The 18,386-nt window shown below is 47.9% G+C and overlaps 1 protein-coding gene across 3 annotated transcripts; it reads right to left on the reverse strand.

Moving 5' to 3' along the window:
* Positions 1-39: 39 nt before the first annotated feature.
* Positions 40-11,335, reverse strand: ACTL6B (actin like 6B). 3 transcript variants are annotated; one of them, XM_024571298.4, is made up of 14 exons: positions 11,235-11,335; positions 10,695-10,771; positions 10,325-10,490; positions 9,917-10,017; positions 5,757-5,854; positions 5,014-5,108; positions 4,841-4,947; positions 4,058-4,147; positions 3,845-3,906; positions 3,617-3,731; positions 3,398-3,478; positions 3,203-3,298; positions 2,912-2,998; positions 40-309 (listed from the first exon to the last, which is right to left on the reverse strand). In XM_024571298.4, exons 1-14 carry the CDS (start codon positions 11,257-11,259, stop codon positions 229-231), a joined length of 1,281 nt encoding a protein of 426 aa, XP_024427066.1. In that variant the 5' UTR covers positions 11,260-11,335; the 3' UTR covers positions 40-228. The 3 variants fall into 3 exon arrangements, with proteins under 3 accessions (XP_024427066.1, XP_053786581.1, XP_045060431.1); XM_053930606.2 differs by lacking the exon at positions 4,058-4,147; XM_045204496.3 differs by lacking the exon at positions 3,398-3,478.
* Positions 11,336-18,386: the final 7,051 nt, after the last annotated feature.

Consider the following 18,386-nt stretch of genomic DNA (forward strand, 5'->3'; position numbering starts at 1 on the left):
GAGGCCAAACTTTTTTTTCTTAAAACATTTTTACTCCTTTCAACCCGGAAACATCACAATCTAAGAGGACGAGAGGGGCGGGGAAAAGAAAGGGGCGATGGGGTGGGGGAGGGTTAGGGGACTTCGATCTGAACTTGGGGAGGCCCAGCCGGGGAAACCCTCTCCCCTCCCTTTTTCGTCCTCTCCCCCACTGCTGCGTGCGGGCCTGTAGGTGGGAAGGAGGAGCCCTCAAGGGCACTTCCGCTCCACGCACTGCTTCCCGCCTTCTTCGTATTCCTGCTTGGAGATCCACATCTGCTGGAAAGTGCCCTGGGTGTGGGAGAGGACACTGACGGTCAGGCAGGCCCTGGAGGGGTGGGGGGAAGCGCCTCCCCACATTCCACCTGTGCAGGCTCAGCCCCTGGAAACCCTCTTCCTGTTCCCTCCACCCCATCCCCAGGTCAACCTCCCTCCGGCAACGCCCTCCCCAACCCCAACTCCCACCCCCCATCCTCCCGACAACGCCTTCATATTCTAGGGGTGAATACCGTACTTCATATCGTTCAATCATAATGCTCATTCATTCAACAAGTATTTATTGTGCACCTGCTACCCTGGGCCAGGTGCTGTTTTTGAGCTGGGTGGTGGAACTTACAGCCCCAAGCCAGCCAACCAATACCCCAACAACTGCCCCTACCTCGAGTGCTTACACACACACACACACACACACACACACACACACTCATTCCTCCTCCACCGAGCATCCTGTCGCTCCATCTGGCCTTACAAACTGGTCACATCTTCCTTCATTAGCAAGAAAATTCTACCTTCACTATTCCTGCACCACCTCACTTGTGATGGAGTTGTCTTCATTCTGGTGCCCCACCTCCCTACTGAAACTTGCCCCTTGAGGGTCTCCTGCACTGGGTTTCTCAGACTGTCTCTTCTCTTTGATGGTTGTTCTGTCTCTGCCTGACAGTTGGTGCCTGTGTCCGTGGTTCTGTCCATTTTTCTCTCCTTGGCTCACAGAACAAGGCTTCCTGGACCAGCTCCTGTGCTCCCTGACTTTTCATGAGTTAAAATCCCACCCCGCCCCCAATTTCCCATTTCCCTTGCAGATCTCTGTGCCGAGTAACAGAGCCAAATACTCAGCTGTCTTTTGGACACCTCTTCCTGAGTGTCCCTCGAGACCTCACACTCAACACATCCACCCCTGAGTTTATCATCTTCTCCCAGGTCTGGCCCAAACCTGCTTCTATGGCCTTTCTCATCTTCTACACTAGCGCAGTCCAGTAGAGTGGCCACTAGCCACGCGTGGTTATTGAGCGCTTGAAATGTGGCTGGTCCAGACTGAGATGCACTCTGTGTAAGATACATGCTGGATATTGAAGACAAAGTCCAGAAAAAAGAATGTAAAATATCTCAATTGCTTTTATCTTGATCATACAATGAAGTATCTTGAATATATTGGATTAAATAAAATATACATTTTTTAAACTTAATTTCACCCGATTCTTTGGGCTCTTTAAATATGGCTGCTAGAAAATTTTAAATTGCTTATGTGACTCATGTTATGTTCTTATCAAACAGAGCTGCCAGGAGCTGGCACTCTGAGCCTCATCCTGGACTCCTCTATTGTATCCACTTCCTGGTCAAACTCCAGTCACAGTGGAGGCCACTGGGCCCAAGTGAGCTTGCTAAACCAGTGTTCGACTGTGTCTGCACACTGCCTTTGGCTTTGCCTGCCTCTCCCCCCGGTCCAGGCACCCTTTCTCCCTCTTTACCTCTTGCATTCTTACTCAAGTCTTCCCATCTCAGTTTCTTTTTTCTTTTTAAATTTTTTAAGACTCTATTTATTTATTTTTAGATAGAGGGGAAAGGTGGGAGAAAGAGATGGAGAGAAACATCAATGTGTGGTTGCCTCTCATGTGCCCCACACTGGGGACCTGGAGCATAACCTAGGCAGGTGCCCTGACTGGGAACTGAACCTGTGACTCTTTGGTTCACAGGCCAGTGCTCAATCCACTGAGCCACACCAGCCAGGGCCCATCTCAGTTTCAATACTCCTTACAGTCTCTTCACAACCCCTGAACTGGATCAGGTCCTTCCTTAAAGAAATACCCTTACATTCAAGGTGACTTCCTGTTTAATGATCTGGGCCTCTAAGACTTCCCCTGCTCATGGAGGCAGAGACCATGTCAGGCTGTCTGCCCACTGCCAGCACACAGGAGGCCCACAATAACTGTGCGTGACTGACATGCTCAGCCCTGAGCTAACTTCAGACTATTAGCCTCCTGCCTTTCTGACCCTTGTTTTTGTCTCCCTGAGGGCTCCCCCTCTAGCAGATGTCCTCCTTGTCCTGTCGTGCCTCTGCTGTCCCCTCTGTGTGGCTGACACCCTCCAGATGCAGTTTTCATCTCCAGCTCCCTGCTCAACACCTTACTTCTGCCCCAGCAGCAGATCCAAACTGAACTCACCACCTACAGCCCCAGAACCAGCTTGCCTACCTCCTTCTCTAACTGCCCCTTGCTCTTCACCCCTCTCTATGATTCCAGGACAATATAGTCTCCTTGTAAGGTCCCCTCACATCCAGATCACACCCAGATCCCCAAAGACGTAGTCTCAAACATGCCTATGACCGACCGTCACCTAGCCTTGCCCCAGACCTTCAGGGCCTCCTCTCTGCTGAGTACAGTGGGTACCTCACCCTGGCACATAAGGCCACCACAGTCATCCCAACCAACCTCTCCTGTTCCTCTGCTCCCTGATTTGTGACCTGATTGAACACTAACCCTTCTGGGATCACTAACTGCCCTTTCTCAAAAATAAATATTTGTTGAATGAATAAATGAGGAGGTAGACAAGGCACTGGGGCTGCCTGGGGCTGCCCCTTTCACACAGTCAGAACCAGGCCAGACCCCTTCCCACTCACCAGTGAGGCCAAGATGGAGCCTCCAATCCAGGGGCTGAATTTGCGCTCCATGGTGCTGTTGCTGGCAATGAGTTTCAGTCGCATGCTCTGCGGGGAAAGAAGGGCTGGGGGAAACAGACGCCTGGGTTCTGGGAAAGGACAGGGCTAGGGGTAGGGAAAACTGGGAAGGCACAAGGGGAGGGATCTGCTCTGGTAGCCAGAACACTAGATGTTTGGAAAAAGGAAGGACTTGGTCTTGAAGGGCTGACCCAGGACTGGAGTCCAGGGCCCTAGCTGGGGGTAGGCTCCTACCGGTGGGGTCTTCTGGGACAGCTCTCGATTGAGCCTGTCAGTGAAGCCCTGAAGCAGTGTGTTCCCACCAGTGACAATGACACTGCCATATAGACCCTGAGAGCAGGGAGGAGGAGTAAGCAGACAAGCAACAGCCCTTCCTTATCTCCCCTCTTCTCCTAGGCCCCTTTGCCCAGCCGCAGGCTCCGGCCTCACCGGGCGAATGTCGATGTCACACATGCCAATGCTGGTGGTCACCACATGGCCCACGCCTAACATGGTGTTCCCTGAGAGGCCCTGCAGAAAAAGGTTACCCTGGTTTTGGGCCTTCCGCCCCCTCTACCCAGGCTCCTATGACCCTTCCCAGCCTCTCCCACACCTTTGCCTCCAGGGACCCTAGCCAGCCCCACCACAGTGCCCTCCAGCCTGCCCAACCTTGACATTGGAGGGATCAAACAGGCCCTCAGGGATGCGGAGCCGCTCAGCGCCATAGTCTGTGTTGTAGCCATTGGGCATCTCATAATGCACTGTGGGCATTTGTGCAGCCACCCTGCCCGGGAAGGAGCAAGACTTTGTCTGGGGTACTCATCAAGGACCAGAGGTCCCCCACGAGCCTCAGGCCCTCTTTCCTACATGCTCCCCCCAGCTGTAGGCCCCACTCACTGTTCGTCGTAGGGAGAGTCTGAGACCTGCAGCACAGAGGCCTGGAAGTCCTGGATCACCTCCTGAGAACCCAGGGAGGTGGTGAGGGTCAGCTACCCTCCTCAGCCCTCCTCCCCAACCCACTTGCAGGGCCTCTGTCCCTTCCCTTCCATTCATGGTGGGGGACTAGCAGCTAAGGAGGAGTGTTTCGGCGGACTTTCTTCAGTGCCTCACATTGCACATGTAGTTATGCCAAGACTTGGAAACCTGGGGTAGCTTCTCCTTCTTCTTCCAGTTTGGGGGGGCGCCCTCTCGTACGGGCTCCTGTGGGGGCACAGCCTATGAGCACCCTTCCTCATCCCACACTTGCCCAGCCCACCCTGACCACACCTGCATTCCTAGCATTTGCTGGCTCTGCAGCTAACAGGCACTAGACTCTATGCTATGTGGCCCACAGGAGATGTTTCTCTCCTTCCCCGTGAGAGGAGGGATAATGAGGAGAGCCACGCTTGCAATGTGTACAGCTAATCTGAAAGGCCTGGGTCAGAGAAAGCTGGAAGAATAGGAAATACAGTAGGAAACCAGAACCTTAAGGAAACAGCCTTTACTGAGCCACGTTCCATGGGGCGGTCCAGGGAAGACCCTTGCATGCAATATCTCATTTGACACAGCAGCCTAATGCACTGTTATTCCACTTTACAAGGGAAGAAAATGAGGCTTGGGAAACTTCAGTCTCATGCTTTACCTCACACAGCTCTTACATGGTAGAAGCAGACCTTGAACCTGAGTCTTTTGGACCCTAGAACTCACCAAATGGCCCTTCATATCCTGCTACCAGCTGGCTGTGTGACCTAGGCCACATCCCTCAGCCTGTCTGGATCTCTGATGCCTTGATTGTAAGTTGAGAAACTGGACCCAGTGTCCTCTGGGGGCCCTGCTGTTCCCCGTTCTTATATCTACTGAGTCAGTGGGCTGACAGTCATAAGGTGAGTGCCCAAGATGCCCCAGAGGCCCCACCTTGGCTGCAATCATGTAAGGTGGGATGATGTCAATGGCCATTTCTTGGAAGAGCTCCCGGCACTGCATGGAGATGAAGTCCCCTGCCAGGGGTGATTTGACGATGCCTAGAATGGGAGGGGGTGTCAGGGTCTGGTCTCCCAAGGCACCCCCAACCTTGGCTGAAGCCCCACCTTGCTGCAGGACGTAGCCATCATGCACTGGAATGGCTGTGGTGTGGGTGGCCCCACTGTCCAGCACCAGGCCTGTGGAGCGTCCATTTGCAAAGCTGGCATGGGATGGGTAGGTCAAAGAGACAGCAGCAGCAGATGCAGGGGCAAGGATCCAGGTCTGATCTGGTCACTCTCTGCTATCCTGAGGTCCAGCCCATTCCCAGTCTGCAGATTTCTCCTGGTTCGTGACCCATTTGCTGGAGGAAAGCTCCTGAGACCCCTGTCACTTTTTCCCTCTAAATCACAACATCTTCCCCTGTATTCCTTCCTTCTGAGCTCCCAGCCTCTCTTTAGTCTTGGTTTTATGTCCTATGGGCTCCTTGAAATTAGAGGCCATATTGCCCCAGTGCCTAGCAAGGCAGATCCTTAAATAAACAAATAAATGCTGATTAGCTGTTTGGGAAGGAAACTCCTCTTTGTCAGATACCCATCCTTTCTCTCTCTAGCCCCAGCCCCTTCTGGTTGAACTCTCTCCCTCTCTCTCTGCTCAATCCGATGGAGAAATGGGAAGTGACTGCTGAGCTGGCCACCTCAGGGTCCAAGGCTTTTAGCCCACAGGGGCTCTCTGTACGAATGGGGCCCATGGGAGTACCTGCCCCTCCAGGACTTTATCTCCATAGAATCAAGCCCAACCCCCCAGCTCAGCACAACACACACCCACCCCAGCCCTCCACCCAGGCAGAACAGCTCAACCCAGAGGATACGCAGTAAGCACAGCTGTCTTGCATAAGAAGAAGGCAGGAATGTTGTACTGCTCGAACATCAGCTCCGTCAGCTTCTCCCGCTTGGCCCGCGTGTTCCACTGTGGAGAAAGTGCAGGAGGGGAGGATTCAGGAATGGAGAGGCACAGACCCATGCACATCCACACAATTTTGACTGGGAACACAGGTCAGTCCCCTTGACCCACATAGATCTTTAGAATGTGAGAACTATAAAGAACTTTGAAGATCACAGTTCAAACACAGCTGAAGAAGAAAAAACTCAGAGAAAGATAGTGACTTGCCCAAGGTCACACAGAAAGCTCTTAGTAGAGCTAGGACTAGAATCATAGTCTCTTGACTCCTGGCCCAGTGTTCTTTATTGTACAGTATACACACTTCAGGCTCCTCCCAGCCTCCAATACATATCTCTTCTTCTCCCATTCTAATCATTTCAGAGGCAAGAGAGCTGGAGATATTTCTGAGTAAAAATGATGGATTGAATACAAACATCTATTTTATTCCCTTCCAGGATTCCAGCAAAACTAAAATAAAGGGGCAATTTAAAAAGACATAAACCCACAAAAACCCAACAAACACATGAAAAGATGCTCAGCACTAATGGCAATTAGGGTAATGCAAATCAAAAGCACAGTGAGATACCACTTCACACCTACTATGATGGCAATGATAATTTGGGGGGAAAAAAGAAAATAACAAGTGTTGGAAAAACGTGGAGAAATTAAAACCATTGTTTATTGCTAGTAGGAAAGTAAAATGGTTCAGCCACTGTGGAAAACAATCGGCAGTTCCTCAAAAATTTAAATATTGAATTACCATATGACCCAGCAATTCCACTCTTAGTTATATACCCCAAAGAATTAAAAATATGTACTCAAACAAATCTTCACAACTGTTCACAGCAGCACTAACAGCAATGGATAAATAGAAAAACATTATGGTATATCCATACAATGAAATATTAGTTATAATAAAAACTAAAGTACTGATATATACTACAACATGGATGAATCTCAGAAACATTATGCTAAGAATACAGACTCAAAAAGTCACATATTGTATGATTCCATTCCTATGAGAAATCTAGAATAGATACACCCTAGATACAGAAAGCAATTGACGGTTGCCAAGGGCTGGAGGCAGGGGTAGTGGAGAGAAACTGCCGTATGAAAATGGATCTTCTTTTGGGATGATGAAAATGTTTTGGAACTAGATAGAGATGATGGCTCCACAACATTGTGAATGTATTAAATTGTTAACATTAAAAAGGTTAATGTTATGTCATGTGATTTTTATCAGAGCAGGACACCCTCAAAGATTGGGAATAATAAGAAAAGAGAAAACAGTAACCTCTTGTCCAAGGATGGAAATCAGATAGGTGAGTGGTAATGGATTTAACAGATCCAAGAATGATGACTGATAAGCCAGTAGTGAGAAAAAAAAAAAAAAAACCCAGGAACAACCTGTGTTAAATTGCAGAATCGGAATCCTTACAGGGCTCAGGAATTGGTAGTTTCAGGTATCTCTGGAAGTGGAGGTGAAGAGAAAGCTAAAATAAGATTGTTTAAAGCTATGCAAGTAACAGATCCCTAAACTCTCTCTCCAATTCCGTGTCACTAAGCTATTGCCCATCCTAACCTCAGCAACAAAGCAAAACAAAAACCCTGGATGTTTACTCTGAACAGAGTAAAACTGCAGAGCTCTGAACTGGTGCAACACTTGATGCAGTTGGGAGTGAGGACACTACACTTAAAGCAGGGGAATTAAGTGACGCCAGGCACAGGGAATGCAGAGAACATCAGCCCTATTCTCTCACTTGGTTCTCCGAATGGGGGTGGCCAGGCCTGTCTCTAGGGTGGAAAACTTCCCTGTGGGTTACATCAAAGATCAAAAGATTCCAATTATCAGAGCCTGCCTGACAAACATCCTGGTCAGCTCAACCTCTAGCAAAGATCATAGTCAACGTGTCTCCCACCCACACAGCTTCCTATTCAGCTTTTTCAGTCCCCCATCTTAATCATAAGCAGACAACCAAGAATTTACATAAATCTAAGAAAATCCATTATAATGAGATAGAGACTTCCAAAAAGGGCAGGGGAAAAAACAGAGTTTATGCAGGGGCATGAAAATTTTCAATATTATAAAAATTTTCAAAAATTTATAATATTCTTATCAGGTAACAGATGATATTGCACCCGTGAGACAAGAATAGGATGCTCCAAAAAAATGACATTTGTATAACAAAAAAAGAGCTCCTGAAAATTAAAAATACAGGAGCAGAAATGAAAAACTCAATAAAAGGGTTAAAAATAAAACTGAGGGAATATCTTGGAAATGGAGGGGAAAATATAGCAGTGGAAAATATACAAAAATTAGAGAACTAGTTCAAGAGGTATAAAATCCAAATAATATTTCCCAAAAGAGAGAGCAAAGAAAATTGAGATAAATAAATAATTTAAGTTATTAAATTGAATAATTACTGAATTTTTGTTCACTGTTGAAAGACATAGGTTTCTAGATTGAAGGGACCCACTGAATGTCTACAGCAGTGATTTTCAACCTTTTTCATCTCATGGCACACACAAACTAATTACTAAAATTCTGCAGCACACCAAAAAAACCCACATAATTTTTGCTGATCTAACAAAAAAAATAGGTATAACTTTTATTTATTCACACCGGGTGGCTATTGCTGTGTTGGCTGTTGTCATTATTTTTAAATTTGACAATCTAAGAGAAAAGAGGTTGGTGACCCTGAACTGAATAGTCAGGTATTGCGTGTTTTAACAATTCCTGTGGCACACTGGTTGAAAAACGCTGATCTAGAGCAATGGATGAAAGTAAACCAATATAATAGTGTGAAATTATAGAAAACTGAGGACAAAGTGAAAATTCTATAAACTTTCAGAAAAAAATACATCCAAGGATCAGAATTTAGATATTTTCTGCCTTCTTGATGGCAACAGTAGATGCTGGAAGACAATGGAGAAACGCTGTCAAGATTATGGAGAGAAGTGATTTCCAATTTGCAGTGTTATACCTAGCTAAGCTAGCAATACAAGGCCAGACATGCAAGGTCTCAAAAAGTTTACTTCCTGTGACTTTTCTAGGATAATTACTGAAGGATGTGCTCCATGAAAATAATGGAGGAACTCAAGAAAAGGAGTCATGAGATCCAGGAAACAGTCCTTTTAACATAGGACGGAAGTGAACAGATTCCCTATGATGATGGTGAAGGGAGATGTCAGGATGAGCGCTATGTTCTCTGTGTAGAAGGCAACCAGTCCAAAGTGGAGCAAATAAGTGGGTTCTTGGAGAGGGTATTTTCAAGAAGATGAAATTGATAGAATGCCTAAGGAGATTAAAGTTCTGAGAAAAATGTAAACAACTGATGAGCATAGGGTCATAATATAAGCAGATAGAAGACTATGCAAAATAAAAATCAAGACAATTTTTAGTTCTAGGGAAAACAAAATGTTGTGCAGTAAAGAAAAAGTAACCAGAGCTTACTGCCTGGCTCAACCCTGATTAGCGTAAATAATAAAGCAGTGTGAATGCTGAATATTGATCTTAGAAAAACCTAAAATACAACTGTACTTGAAAGTGGGAGTAAGAAATATGCATAGTGTGGGCTGGGGAAGGAAAGAGAGCTAAATGCTCATTTTCCATAGTTGGAAATCCATAGCTAATGCCTAAAACTTAAAAAGCAATTTAGGCCTGTTATTTAGAGATATGAAAGAAAATGACAAAAATAAACTAAAAGAGAGAAAAGCAGTTGCCTCTGGAAAAGGGGAAATGGAAGAAGGAGGGTATGAATGGCAGTTTTTTCCTTAACATACTTTATAAGGAAAATTGATTCTTTATATGTATACATAATATTGTCAGAATTTTAAGTTAAAAGGTCAAAAAAGGATTTCACCATTAAAAAAAAACAAGTGGATAAGGCTGACTGGGTGAGGGGTGAGTAGATAGAGTAGGAGGAGAGACAGGGATGGAGACTGAACCAGTGAGGAAGGAAAGTGGTTGAAGAGGATGTGGTTGGAAGGAAAGTCTGAAAAGAGGTGGAGTGACTGATGGCAGGGGCTTGAGGAGAGAGGTGAATTGTGGACTCCAGGGTTGCCCTAGGGGCTGGGTGAGGCACTTACCGGGGCCTCGGACATGAGCACTGGGTGCAGGTTTGGCTCGGACTTGACGTGTTTGCTGTAGGTGTGATCCAGGATGGCGCGGAAGCACTCCCAGTCCTCGACTGGGGCCAGGAGACCAGCGGGAAGAGATGATAGTGGGCAGGAAGGGGTCCAGAGAAGGGAAGAAAAGTAAGGGGAAAGACCAAGTCCGGGGGAGGGAAAGTGAGAACAGCTCCAGTGGAAATTCCCCCTTCCCAGATATCTGGCGAGGTCCCTGGGCTGGGAACTGGGCAGCTGTGGGAAGCAGTAAGGGGATCTCTGGGACTTGGGTAGCTGCAAGGAAAACTCCATGAGTGTGGGGTGCCGTGTCCCGGGCTGTGGGTTGGGCTCCAGGTCTGTGTCAGGAGGCAGTGGGTGGGGGCCCCTTACTCATGCCATTTTTGAGAGGTGACATGACCTCCGCTCCATCCCGAGGCACATGCAGGGCGTTGGTGTCGATGTGAAAGATCTTCCCTTTCTTCTCTTTCTCTCCCTCCAACTCCAGCCCGCCCCCCTCCTCCGCAGCCAGCAGCCCCACTGTGGTAGGGAAATCAGCCTGGAGGGGTGAATCGTCAGGGAGAGGAGTCAACCTCTTGCCCCAGGCCAAGCCCTTGGCAGGGCCCTCAGCCCGCCCCTGGGTTTACTCCCATATTCCCGCTTAGCAGAGCTTCTCTCTGGGCTGTGAAAGCCCAGCGTTTCTGAGAAGGCGGGAGGGGAGCCTGGAGGCCCTAGGGTTTGGGAAGGGGACTGGAAGGCTCACCTTGGGGCAGTCCTCCCCAGCGTACCCAGCGCGGACTGAGAAGGAGCCAATGTCAAAGACCAGCGCCCCCACCTCATCTGTGCGGGGAGACAGGCGTGTGAGGGGGTCTCTCCCAAACTCTCTCCCCCTGGATAGTTCCGAGGAGAGATCAAGGCAGAGCCATAGTCTCGCCACTTTCAACACTGTCTGGGGCAGGTGGAAGCTCGGCGTGGAGTCCGGGGTCCTGGGAGTGGGGGGTCAAGCTTCCAGAGTCCCTTCTTGCCCAGTGGCCTCGTTCAGGGTCACTTTCCTTTCTGGCAAGGAAGGGGCAGGGGCCCGGACGGTGGTGGGTTGAAGGGTGGAGAGGCTGGGCCGGGCGCGCGGGAGTTGGGAAGGACCGAAGGTAGGAATGGCGCAGGACCCAACCCCGGGGCTGGCCCCGTCCGAGCGCTGAGGTGACAGGCCCCAGGTGCCCAGAGCTTGGGTCGCGCCAGTTCGGGGCGCAGGGCTGCAGGTGAGGCCGCGCCAGGCTTGGGAGCCCGAAACCGGAGGCTTGCTCACCTCCGCCGTAGACGCCCCCGCTCATAGTGCCCCCTTAGCGCTGCTGGTGGCCCGTGGGAGGCGGCGGGATCAGCACCGAGGCAGCCGGACAGCTCCCGGGATCCCGGGCGGGGCGGGGCGGGGCGGAGCGTGGGGCGACCAATCGGGAGGCCGGATCCCCCCACCCCCAAAAGCACCGCGGATTGGCTGCAAGGAGAGACAATAACCCAGCCTGGGGCCGGGGCCGCTGCTTTAAAGGGACAGACACCGCAACATCAGGTGGCGGAGAGGGGATAAGTCAGTGGTTAGCAAGGACGTTGAGACGGGGCCCTAAGTGACAGGGAGGCAGAGAACAGGAATACTCAAGAGATGGAGACATGCCCATCCGGAGACCAGGACTTTGCAGCGTGACTGCTGGGGCCCTTGATCCCTTACTTTTTAAAATGAGGTCAAGAATAAATAAAATCTTAAAAAATAATAAAAATAAAATGAGGTCAAGGAGAGGACGCCATAGCCCGGGAGCGTCGTCCATCCTCAGGCTCCTGAGAAAGGTCCTGCCATACCCATGTCTGAATGAAGTCACCGGGAGAGAAAGGGAAGGAGAGGGAGAGGTACGGGAGGGTGTGTGTCTCCATCTCCTCCATTTCTTTCTACTCTTGTCTTTCTGACGGCCCCTTTTTCCCTTTGCTGTCCCCTGAAGACTGGGTCTTATACATACACACGTGTACACACTTGTACACATTCACACGTTGTGCTCAGCTAACCTAGCTTTAGCTTCCTTTCCCTAGCCTTCTATCTTCATGGTTCTCCTCAGAAGGCATTTACCAAGTAAGCCACTAGAAGTCTCCTTAGATTGTTCCGGGCTCCTGGCATGAAGCCACCTCCACAGCAGTTTTGATAGCGAAGGTGAGGGAGGAGCTCTGACAGCCTGGCTTAGCTGTGAGACTCTTATGTGAGCATGTGTGTAGGCGTGTGCCTATCATAATGTATGTGTACCTATGTGCATGCGAATACGTGTGTGTTGGGTGTTGGGGGCACTGCCACCTATTTGTTTGAGGTTGGGAAGAGCTTTAAGATCAGAGATGGCAGAAGAAGAACATACTGTGTGATGGTAGCATGCTCCTGAAGATTCTCTGCTCACCAGATGCCCACTCTGGAAGGACCAATGGTTTCAGCTGGCTCATTGGTAACCCCCTGGCAACGTGGGTATTTTACATGCCGTGAGTTCATTCCAAGTCCGGGCCTGGCTCCCCAGACTGGAGGGGTCCAGGCTTCAGTGGGAGGGATGAGTTATAGGGGAGAGAGCCAACTCAAGAGCTAAGAAATTGAAATATTCTTGAGTGACATTAGGTCAGTCATTGGCTGCTATAAATTGAGGCCTGGATGAATTGGATAAGCCCCTTAACCTCTTGGCACTTCCATTGTTTCATCTTTCAAAATGCCGAGCTGAGGGGTAAAAGGACACTGGAGGGGAAATTGATTCTATTTACGGCCTTCATGTCTCCTTTTGTGACATTTAATGATGTTCCTTCACTTCTCCTGTAAGTTCACCTTGTCAATTCCCACTACCCCCTCCCCCACCTCACTCTGGCTCTCACATTAAGAAACTGCCCCAGTCGAAAGAAACCTTACTGATCTAATTCCTAGATTTTACAGGGATTTCCCCAGATAGAGGTGGAGCCCTGTCTTGGTTCACATAGCCAAGTGAGACAGAGCCAGGACTAGAATTCACATCTGTTATCAGCCACTTGACAGGTGACCTTGTTTCATAACACCTGTGTGTCCCTTTCTAAACTCCACTGCTCCCACCTGTAAGACAGTTGTAGGACTCAATCTGATGCCAGAATCAAGGGCCTGGCTACAACCTGGGCACATAAGACTATTCAGTAGACACTGGGTCCCAAGAAAGCCTCTGGGGAGTTTTTGAGGCTTTAATTTTATTATTCATAATTTAGAAATCTGTAGTCTATCTGGTAATGAGAAGTCCCGGTGGTAATGCTCGTGTGATGGTGGGTGGAAAAACTAGTTGGCTAACTACAGGACTAGACTTGATTTACCTCCCAGTCAACTGCGGCCAATCTTCATTTGTCATGGGATGTGACATGCTATTCTGCTGTATTACGGAAGTAGTTAAGATAACGTTTATTGACATATTTCATTCATCCATTCATTGATTTAACAAGCATCTTTTATGCCTACCATGTGCCAGGCATTGTGTGTGGCATGGGAGTACTGACGTGCGTAAGATGAATCCCTGCTCTCAGGGAGTGTGGGTGTAGTGGGAGCTCAGACACAGATGAAAGTGGGATGGAAGGAGGCTGAAAGAGGGAGGGGCCGCCTGTTTCTGAGAGTCCGGGGGGGCTTCTAGAAGTGAACTTTGAGCTGAATTGTGAAAGACAGATAGGGGTTCTCTGGTGAGCAAGGTGGTCTTCATCACAGAGAATAGCTTGTGCAAAGGTCTAGAGTCAGGAACATTTCTGGCGTATGTGAAAACGGTTAGGGGCTCGGTGTAGAAGGAGGACTGGATATGAACTGGTGGCTGAAACCACTGTCAGGGAGATTAGACTGAAAAAGTAGTAAAACAACAATTCATTCATGCCTGAACTCTATTTTTATTTAGCAAACACAAGGCATCTACTATGTGCCAGGCACTGTTATAAATGCTTTACAAATATTAAATAATTTAGTCTTCATAATGACCTGATTATTATCTACATTTTGCAGGGGAAAAAGAGGCATGAAGAGGTTAAATGACTTGCCCCAGGTCACTCGGTTGGTGACAGCTGAGATTTGACAAGTATTGATCCTGGGGAAAGTGTTGCCACGCTTCTATTCATTTCGTAGATGTTCTCTAGGTGCCTGATAGACACTGGGAATAAAATGGCTTACATAACTTGATGCAATTCTCATCGGATTTAATGTCTATCCAGGAAGGAAGGTGGATAAATAAACAGTTAATTCAATAGGGTCCTCTGGTAGTTCTCTAATTCCAGGGCTACATTCAGGTTGGCCAAATCCGAGCACCTGATAATGACATCAAAGATAGTAGGGCCAGGACCCTCAGACCCCACACACCTTGGAAATGGTTTAGCATCTTGTGACGGGCCTGCTCATTGCTTGGTGAGCTCCCCCCGCCAGCCAGCCCTTGGACAGATATTACAAGTGCCTTGGCTTCACAGGGATTCCCTTGCTAGGGGTGGCAAGTGCCCAGAAATAAATAGTCCAGTAAGGCCGCAATAGGAACGCAGCCAACATTGCAGTGGGGCACAAACGACAGTATAGTCAGTGAGACAATATTGAAACTAAGCTTGAGAAAATGACCTGAATTTTCCCAGCTAACAAGGAAAGAGAGCTGGAGTGAGGGTGGAAGGCATTCTGATTGAGTAAAGGGGATAAGACCCAGCCCGTGTAATGCAAAGAAGTTTGGTCCTTCTCATGGAATCAATGGGGAACTATCACCTGGTTTTGAGCAGCAACATTATGTTGGAATATTATATGTTCCAATCTGCATTTAAGAAATATATCTCTGGCAATGTTTTTTGGTAGGTTGATTAGAGGGGGTCTACCTTAGAGTCCAGGAAACAGACAAAAACCAGTTGGCATACAATAGAAGGGATGGATTTAAGCAATATACAAGAGGCAGCATTGACAAGATGTATCCACCAGTGACATAGACTGCTAGCTTTACATCAGTAGCCATCTTTCTTCTTTCTTTCTTAATAATGTTTTGACTGAGTATATAGCTAGAGACTACATTTCCCAGCTTTCCTTGCATCTGACCAACTTCTGAGCAGAAGTTAGTGGTGTCCTTAAAAAGGAAAGCACTTGTGCTTCCCACTCCATTCCCCTACTCAACGGATGAGATTCAAGTGTGATAGTGGAAGCTGCGTGGGCCACAGTGGATATAGAGATGGATGCTATGTGTTGAGGGTGGCAGGGATGCCCCCACAGTCCTGAAGGATCTATTTTGGGGTTGTCACTTAAGCCACTGAATTCTTGGGACTCTTATAGAAGTTCGGACTATATAACTAGTTGACCATCACTTGGATACGCACAATGAGGAAGTGAGAAGCTCCCAGGTGGATGTTGTTAACCGGTTAGAGAGATTCAGAGACAGGGTAGGGTTGGGCAGGGTGGGGTGGAAGAAGATTAACTTAGTTTTGAATATATTGAGTGTGATATGTCTGAGAGGACTGGTACGTAGTAAATGTTTTAACAACCAGCCCTTCGGGAAAGGGGAGCCCTGATGACACATTTGCTGATTCTGTGGTGTAAATATGCCCATCATGATGATGGTAAGTTACTACTATAAATATGACTTCACTGAACAAGGAGGAATGGGGAAGAGAGGTACACAATAGGACCTTGTTAGCTGGTCTGAGTTGGCACAAGCTGACTCTAGCACACTACTGTCCATGAGCATCCAGATGGAGATATTCAGTCTGCAGTTGGACATATGCCAAGTCTGCACACGAAGAGAGCTGGGCTGCAGATAGGGGTTTGAGAATTCTGAGCAATTAGGGGGTAGTTAAAGTAACAGCAATGAATAAAGTCACCAGCAAACTGCACAGAAAGTGAGAAGAGGAGGCTGAAGTCAGGGTCCTGGAAAAAGCACTGTTTACAGAATGCCCTGAGCAGAGGAAGAAGGTCAAGGAGAGGCCTGAGAAAGAATAGTCAGAGGAAGGAGGAAATGTCCCATGACCTGTCAGAGCCAGGTTCTCCACGGGTGCTCCAGGGCTTCTTCCCTCTCAGAGAAATTGATCATTCATTGGTCATCCCCTACCTCTCTGTATCCTTCACCTCCCTTACCCACCCCCACCCACCTGTCCTTCCCATTATCAGCTAAACGAGCTCTAGTAGCTCCCATTAAAACACACGAGTCTTGCTGTGCCTGGTGAGGCTCAGTGGATTTAGCACTAGCCTGTAAACCAAAGAGTTGTTGGTTTGATTCCCAGTCGGAGCACATGCCTGGGTTGTGGGCCAGGTTCTCCAGTGGGGGTTGCTCAAAAAGTGACCACTCGTTGATGTTTTTCTCCTTCTCTTTCTACCCCCTTCCCCTCTCTAAAAGTAAAATAAATAAAACATATTTTAAAAAACCCCAAAACACACATATCTTGACTCCACATTCTCCTTCCACTCATATCCCACCTTTCTACACTGCCCCCAAGCCAAGATTCCCAAAGTTTTGGCCACTTCATTTGTCTCCACTGCCTCATTTCTAACCCTCAGCCCACTCTAAGCAGAGCATCCATCGCAAATTCTCTAGCAAAGTCACCAGTGGCTTCTACTTAATCCCATGTGGACTTCCCAGTCCAGTCTTGCTTCATCTCTCTGCACCATTCAGCATAGTTTACTGTTCCCTTTTTGGAATGCTTTTTTCTTTTGGCTTCCAGAACTCACATTCTCCTGATTTTCTTCTTAGCTCTCTGGCTTCTCCTTTGGCAATTTGTCCTCCTCTGCCTGACCTCTAACGTTGGAGCTCCTCAGAGCTTGGTCTTAGGCCATCTTGTCTTTTCCCTGAACTTCCTTATGACTTCATCTGCTCTAAAATGCCACTCACCCTCAAGGCTCTAATCCAACCCAGTCTCTTCTGCTGAGCCCCAGACCTGTTTGCACAGCCACCTAATGAACATTCTTCCTTGCACCTCTCCTAGGCACCTCACCTAACACATTCCAAATTAAAACCCTTGATCCTTCCTCCCAAATGTTCTGCTGTCGGTCAGTGGCACTTCCAGGACAGCTGCTCTAATGGTTATTTCAATAGTCATCTATCATCTCTCTCCTTTGTAAACTGCAAGCTCCCTTCAGGCAGAGAGGACGCATATGTTTGGGATTGTAGTCTCAGTGCCCTGGACAGTAGGTGATAGATCTCTGGGATTCGATAAATATTTGCTAAATGAGTTAAAATAGGGAAGCATATTAACACAGAGACCAAAATGAGAGGAAACAGTGTCAGATGCCCTATAAACAAAATTGGGTTCTAGTCCTACGCTGCTAGTTTTTTAAGTGACTTCGGGGAAGTCACTGTGCCCATCTGTAGATGGAGAGGAATCTGATGTAAATTATCTGTAGGGTCCATTCTAAATTCTAACATCTCATTGACATCTATTATCTACTGCTAATAAATCAGTGAACTTGTAAGTGCACACAAATGGAATTCGTGCATAACTAAGAATGTGAGCCCTGGCTGGTGTGGCTCGGTGGATTGAGCGCTGGCCTGAGAGCCAAAGGGTGGTCAGTTCCATTCCCAGTCAGGGTGCATGCCTGGGTTGTGGGCCAGGTCCCCAGTGTGCGGCACATGAGAGGCAAGCCCACATTGATGTTGTCTCCCTCTCTTCCTCCCTCCCTTCTCCTCTAAAAGTAAATACATAAAACCTTAAAAATATTAAAAAAGAATGTGATTCTTTTGTTTTGAAAACTATTTTTAATGCCTGTAACAGAGGCTAAATGAATGTTTTGATACTTTACTTCAAAATTGCATGAGGGCTCAGAGAAGACTATTCATTGACTTGAACTTTCCAGAGCATTTTCACAGTCTGTGGGGATCTCATAACAATCCAAGGTGATTTGCAGGACAGGTAGCTGTCAACACACTCATTTTACACAGGTGGAAATAGGCCTATACTTAACATTCTCATCCCTTTACAGGGATGGACCACAGGGAGGTTCATCAGGAGGCTCGTATGGTTACCATCGCACAGTAAATTCGCTAAAGCTGCCTCGATTCATACCTCTATTCTGCAGCCCTAGGAATCTATAGTAGGAATCCACTACTATAAAATGGAACAATGCTAGTACTTGACTTCATAGTATTGTCGTAAGGATTAAATTAGTATGTAACTCAGTACATATGACATCACATTGTCATGCAGACCTGTACAGAGTTCTACAAAAGCCCACTTTTGGTGAGAAACTGCTTCAGTAAGACTCATCTGATGGCATTCCCAGGTTCTCAGGTGGCCGCAGCGTCCCCACTCATTCATTACCGCTCACGGACTTCCGGAACCGCTGCCCCTTCTCTCTGCTTCCTGGAGGCCCAACTCGGTGTGGGTTAGGATCTCTCTAGCTCTGTGCCCTGAGGAGGGGCGTGGTCTCATAGGGCGGGGGCGTGATCGAACAGAGAACTCGGGCTTTGAACTTCCCTTCCCAGTCAGGAGTCACTCAATCCGGGAG

The sequence above is a fragment of the Desmodus rotundus genome, chromosome 1 (assembly GCF_022682495.2).
Source record: "Desmodus rotundus isolate HL8 chromosome 1, HLdesRot8A.1, whole genome shotgun sequence".
Taxonomy (NCBI): domain Eukaryota; kingdom Metazoa; phylum Chordata; class Mammalia; order Chiroptera; family Phyllostomidae; genus Desmodus; species Desmodus rotundus.

What these genes read in the sequence shown, in the direction of transcription:
- ACTL6B (XM_024571298.4), bottom strand. Translation starts at nt 11,259, where the DNA reads ATGAGCGGGGGCGTCTACGGCGGAG. An exon ending in CGGGGGCGTCTACGGCGGAG is followed by an intron (nt 10,772 to 11,234) that starts GTGAGCAAGCCT and finishes CTCCCCGCACAG; the next exon opens with ATGAGGTGGGGGCGCTGGTC. An exon ending in GCTCCATCTTGGCCTCACTG is followed by an intron (nt 310 to 2,911) that starts GTGAGTGGGAAG and finishes TCCCACACCCAG; the next exon opens with GGCACTTTCCAGCAGATGTG.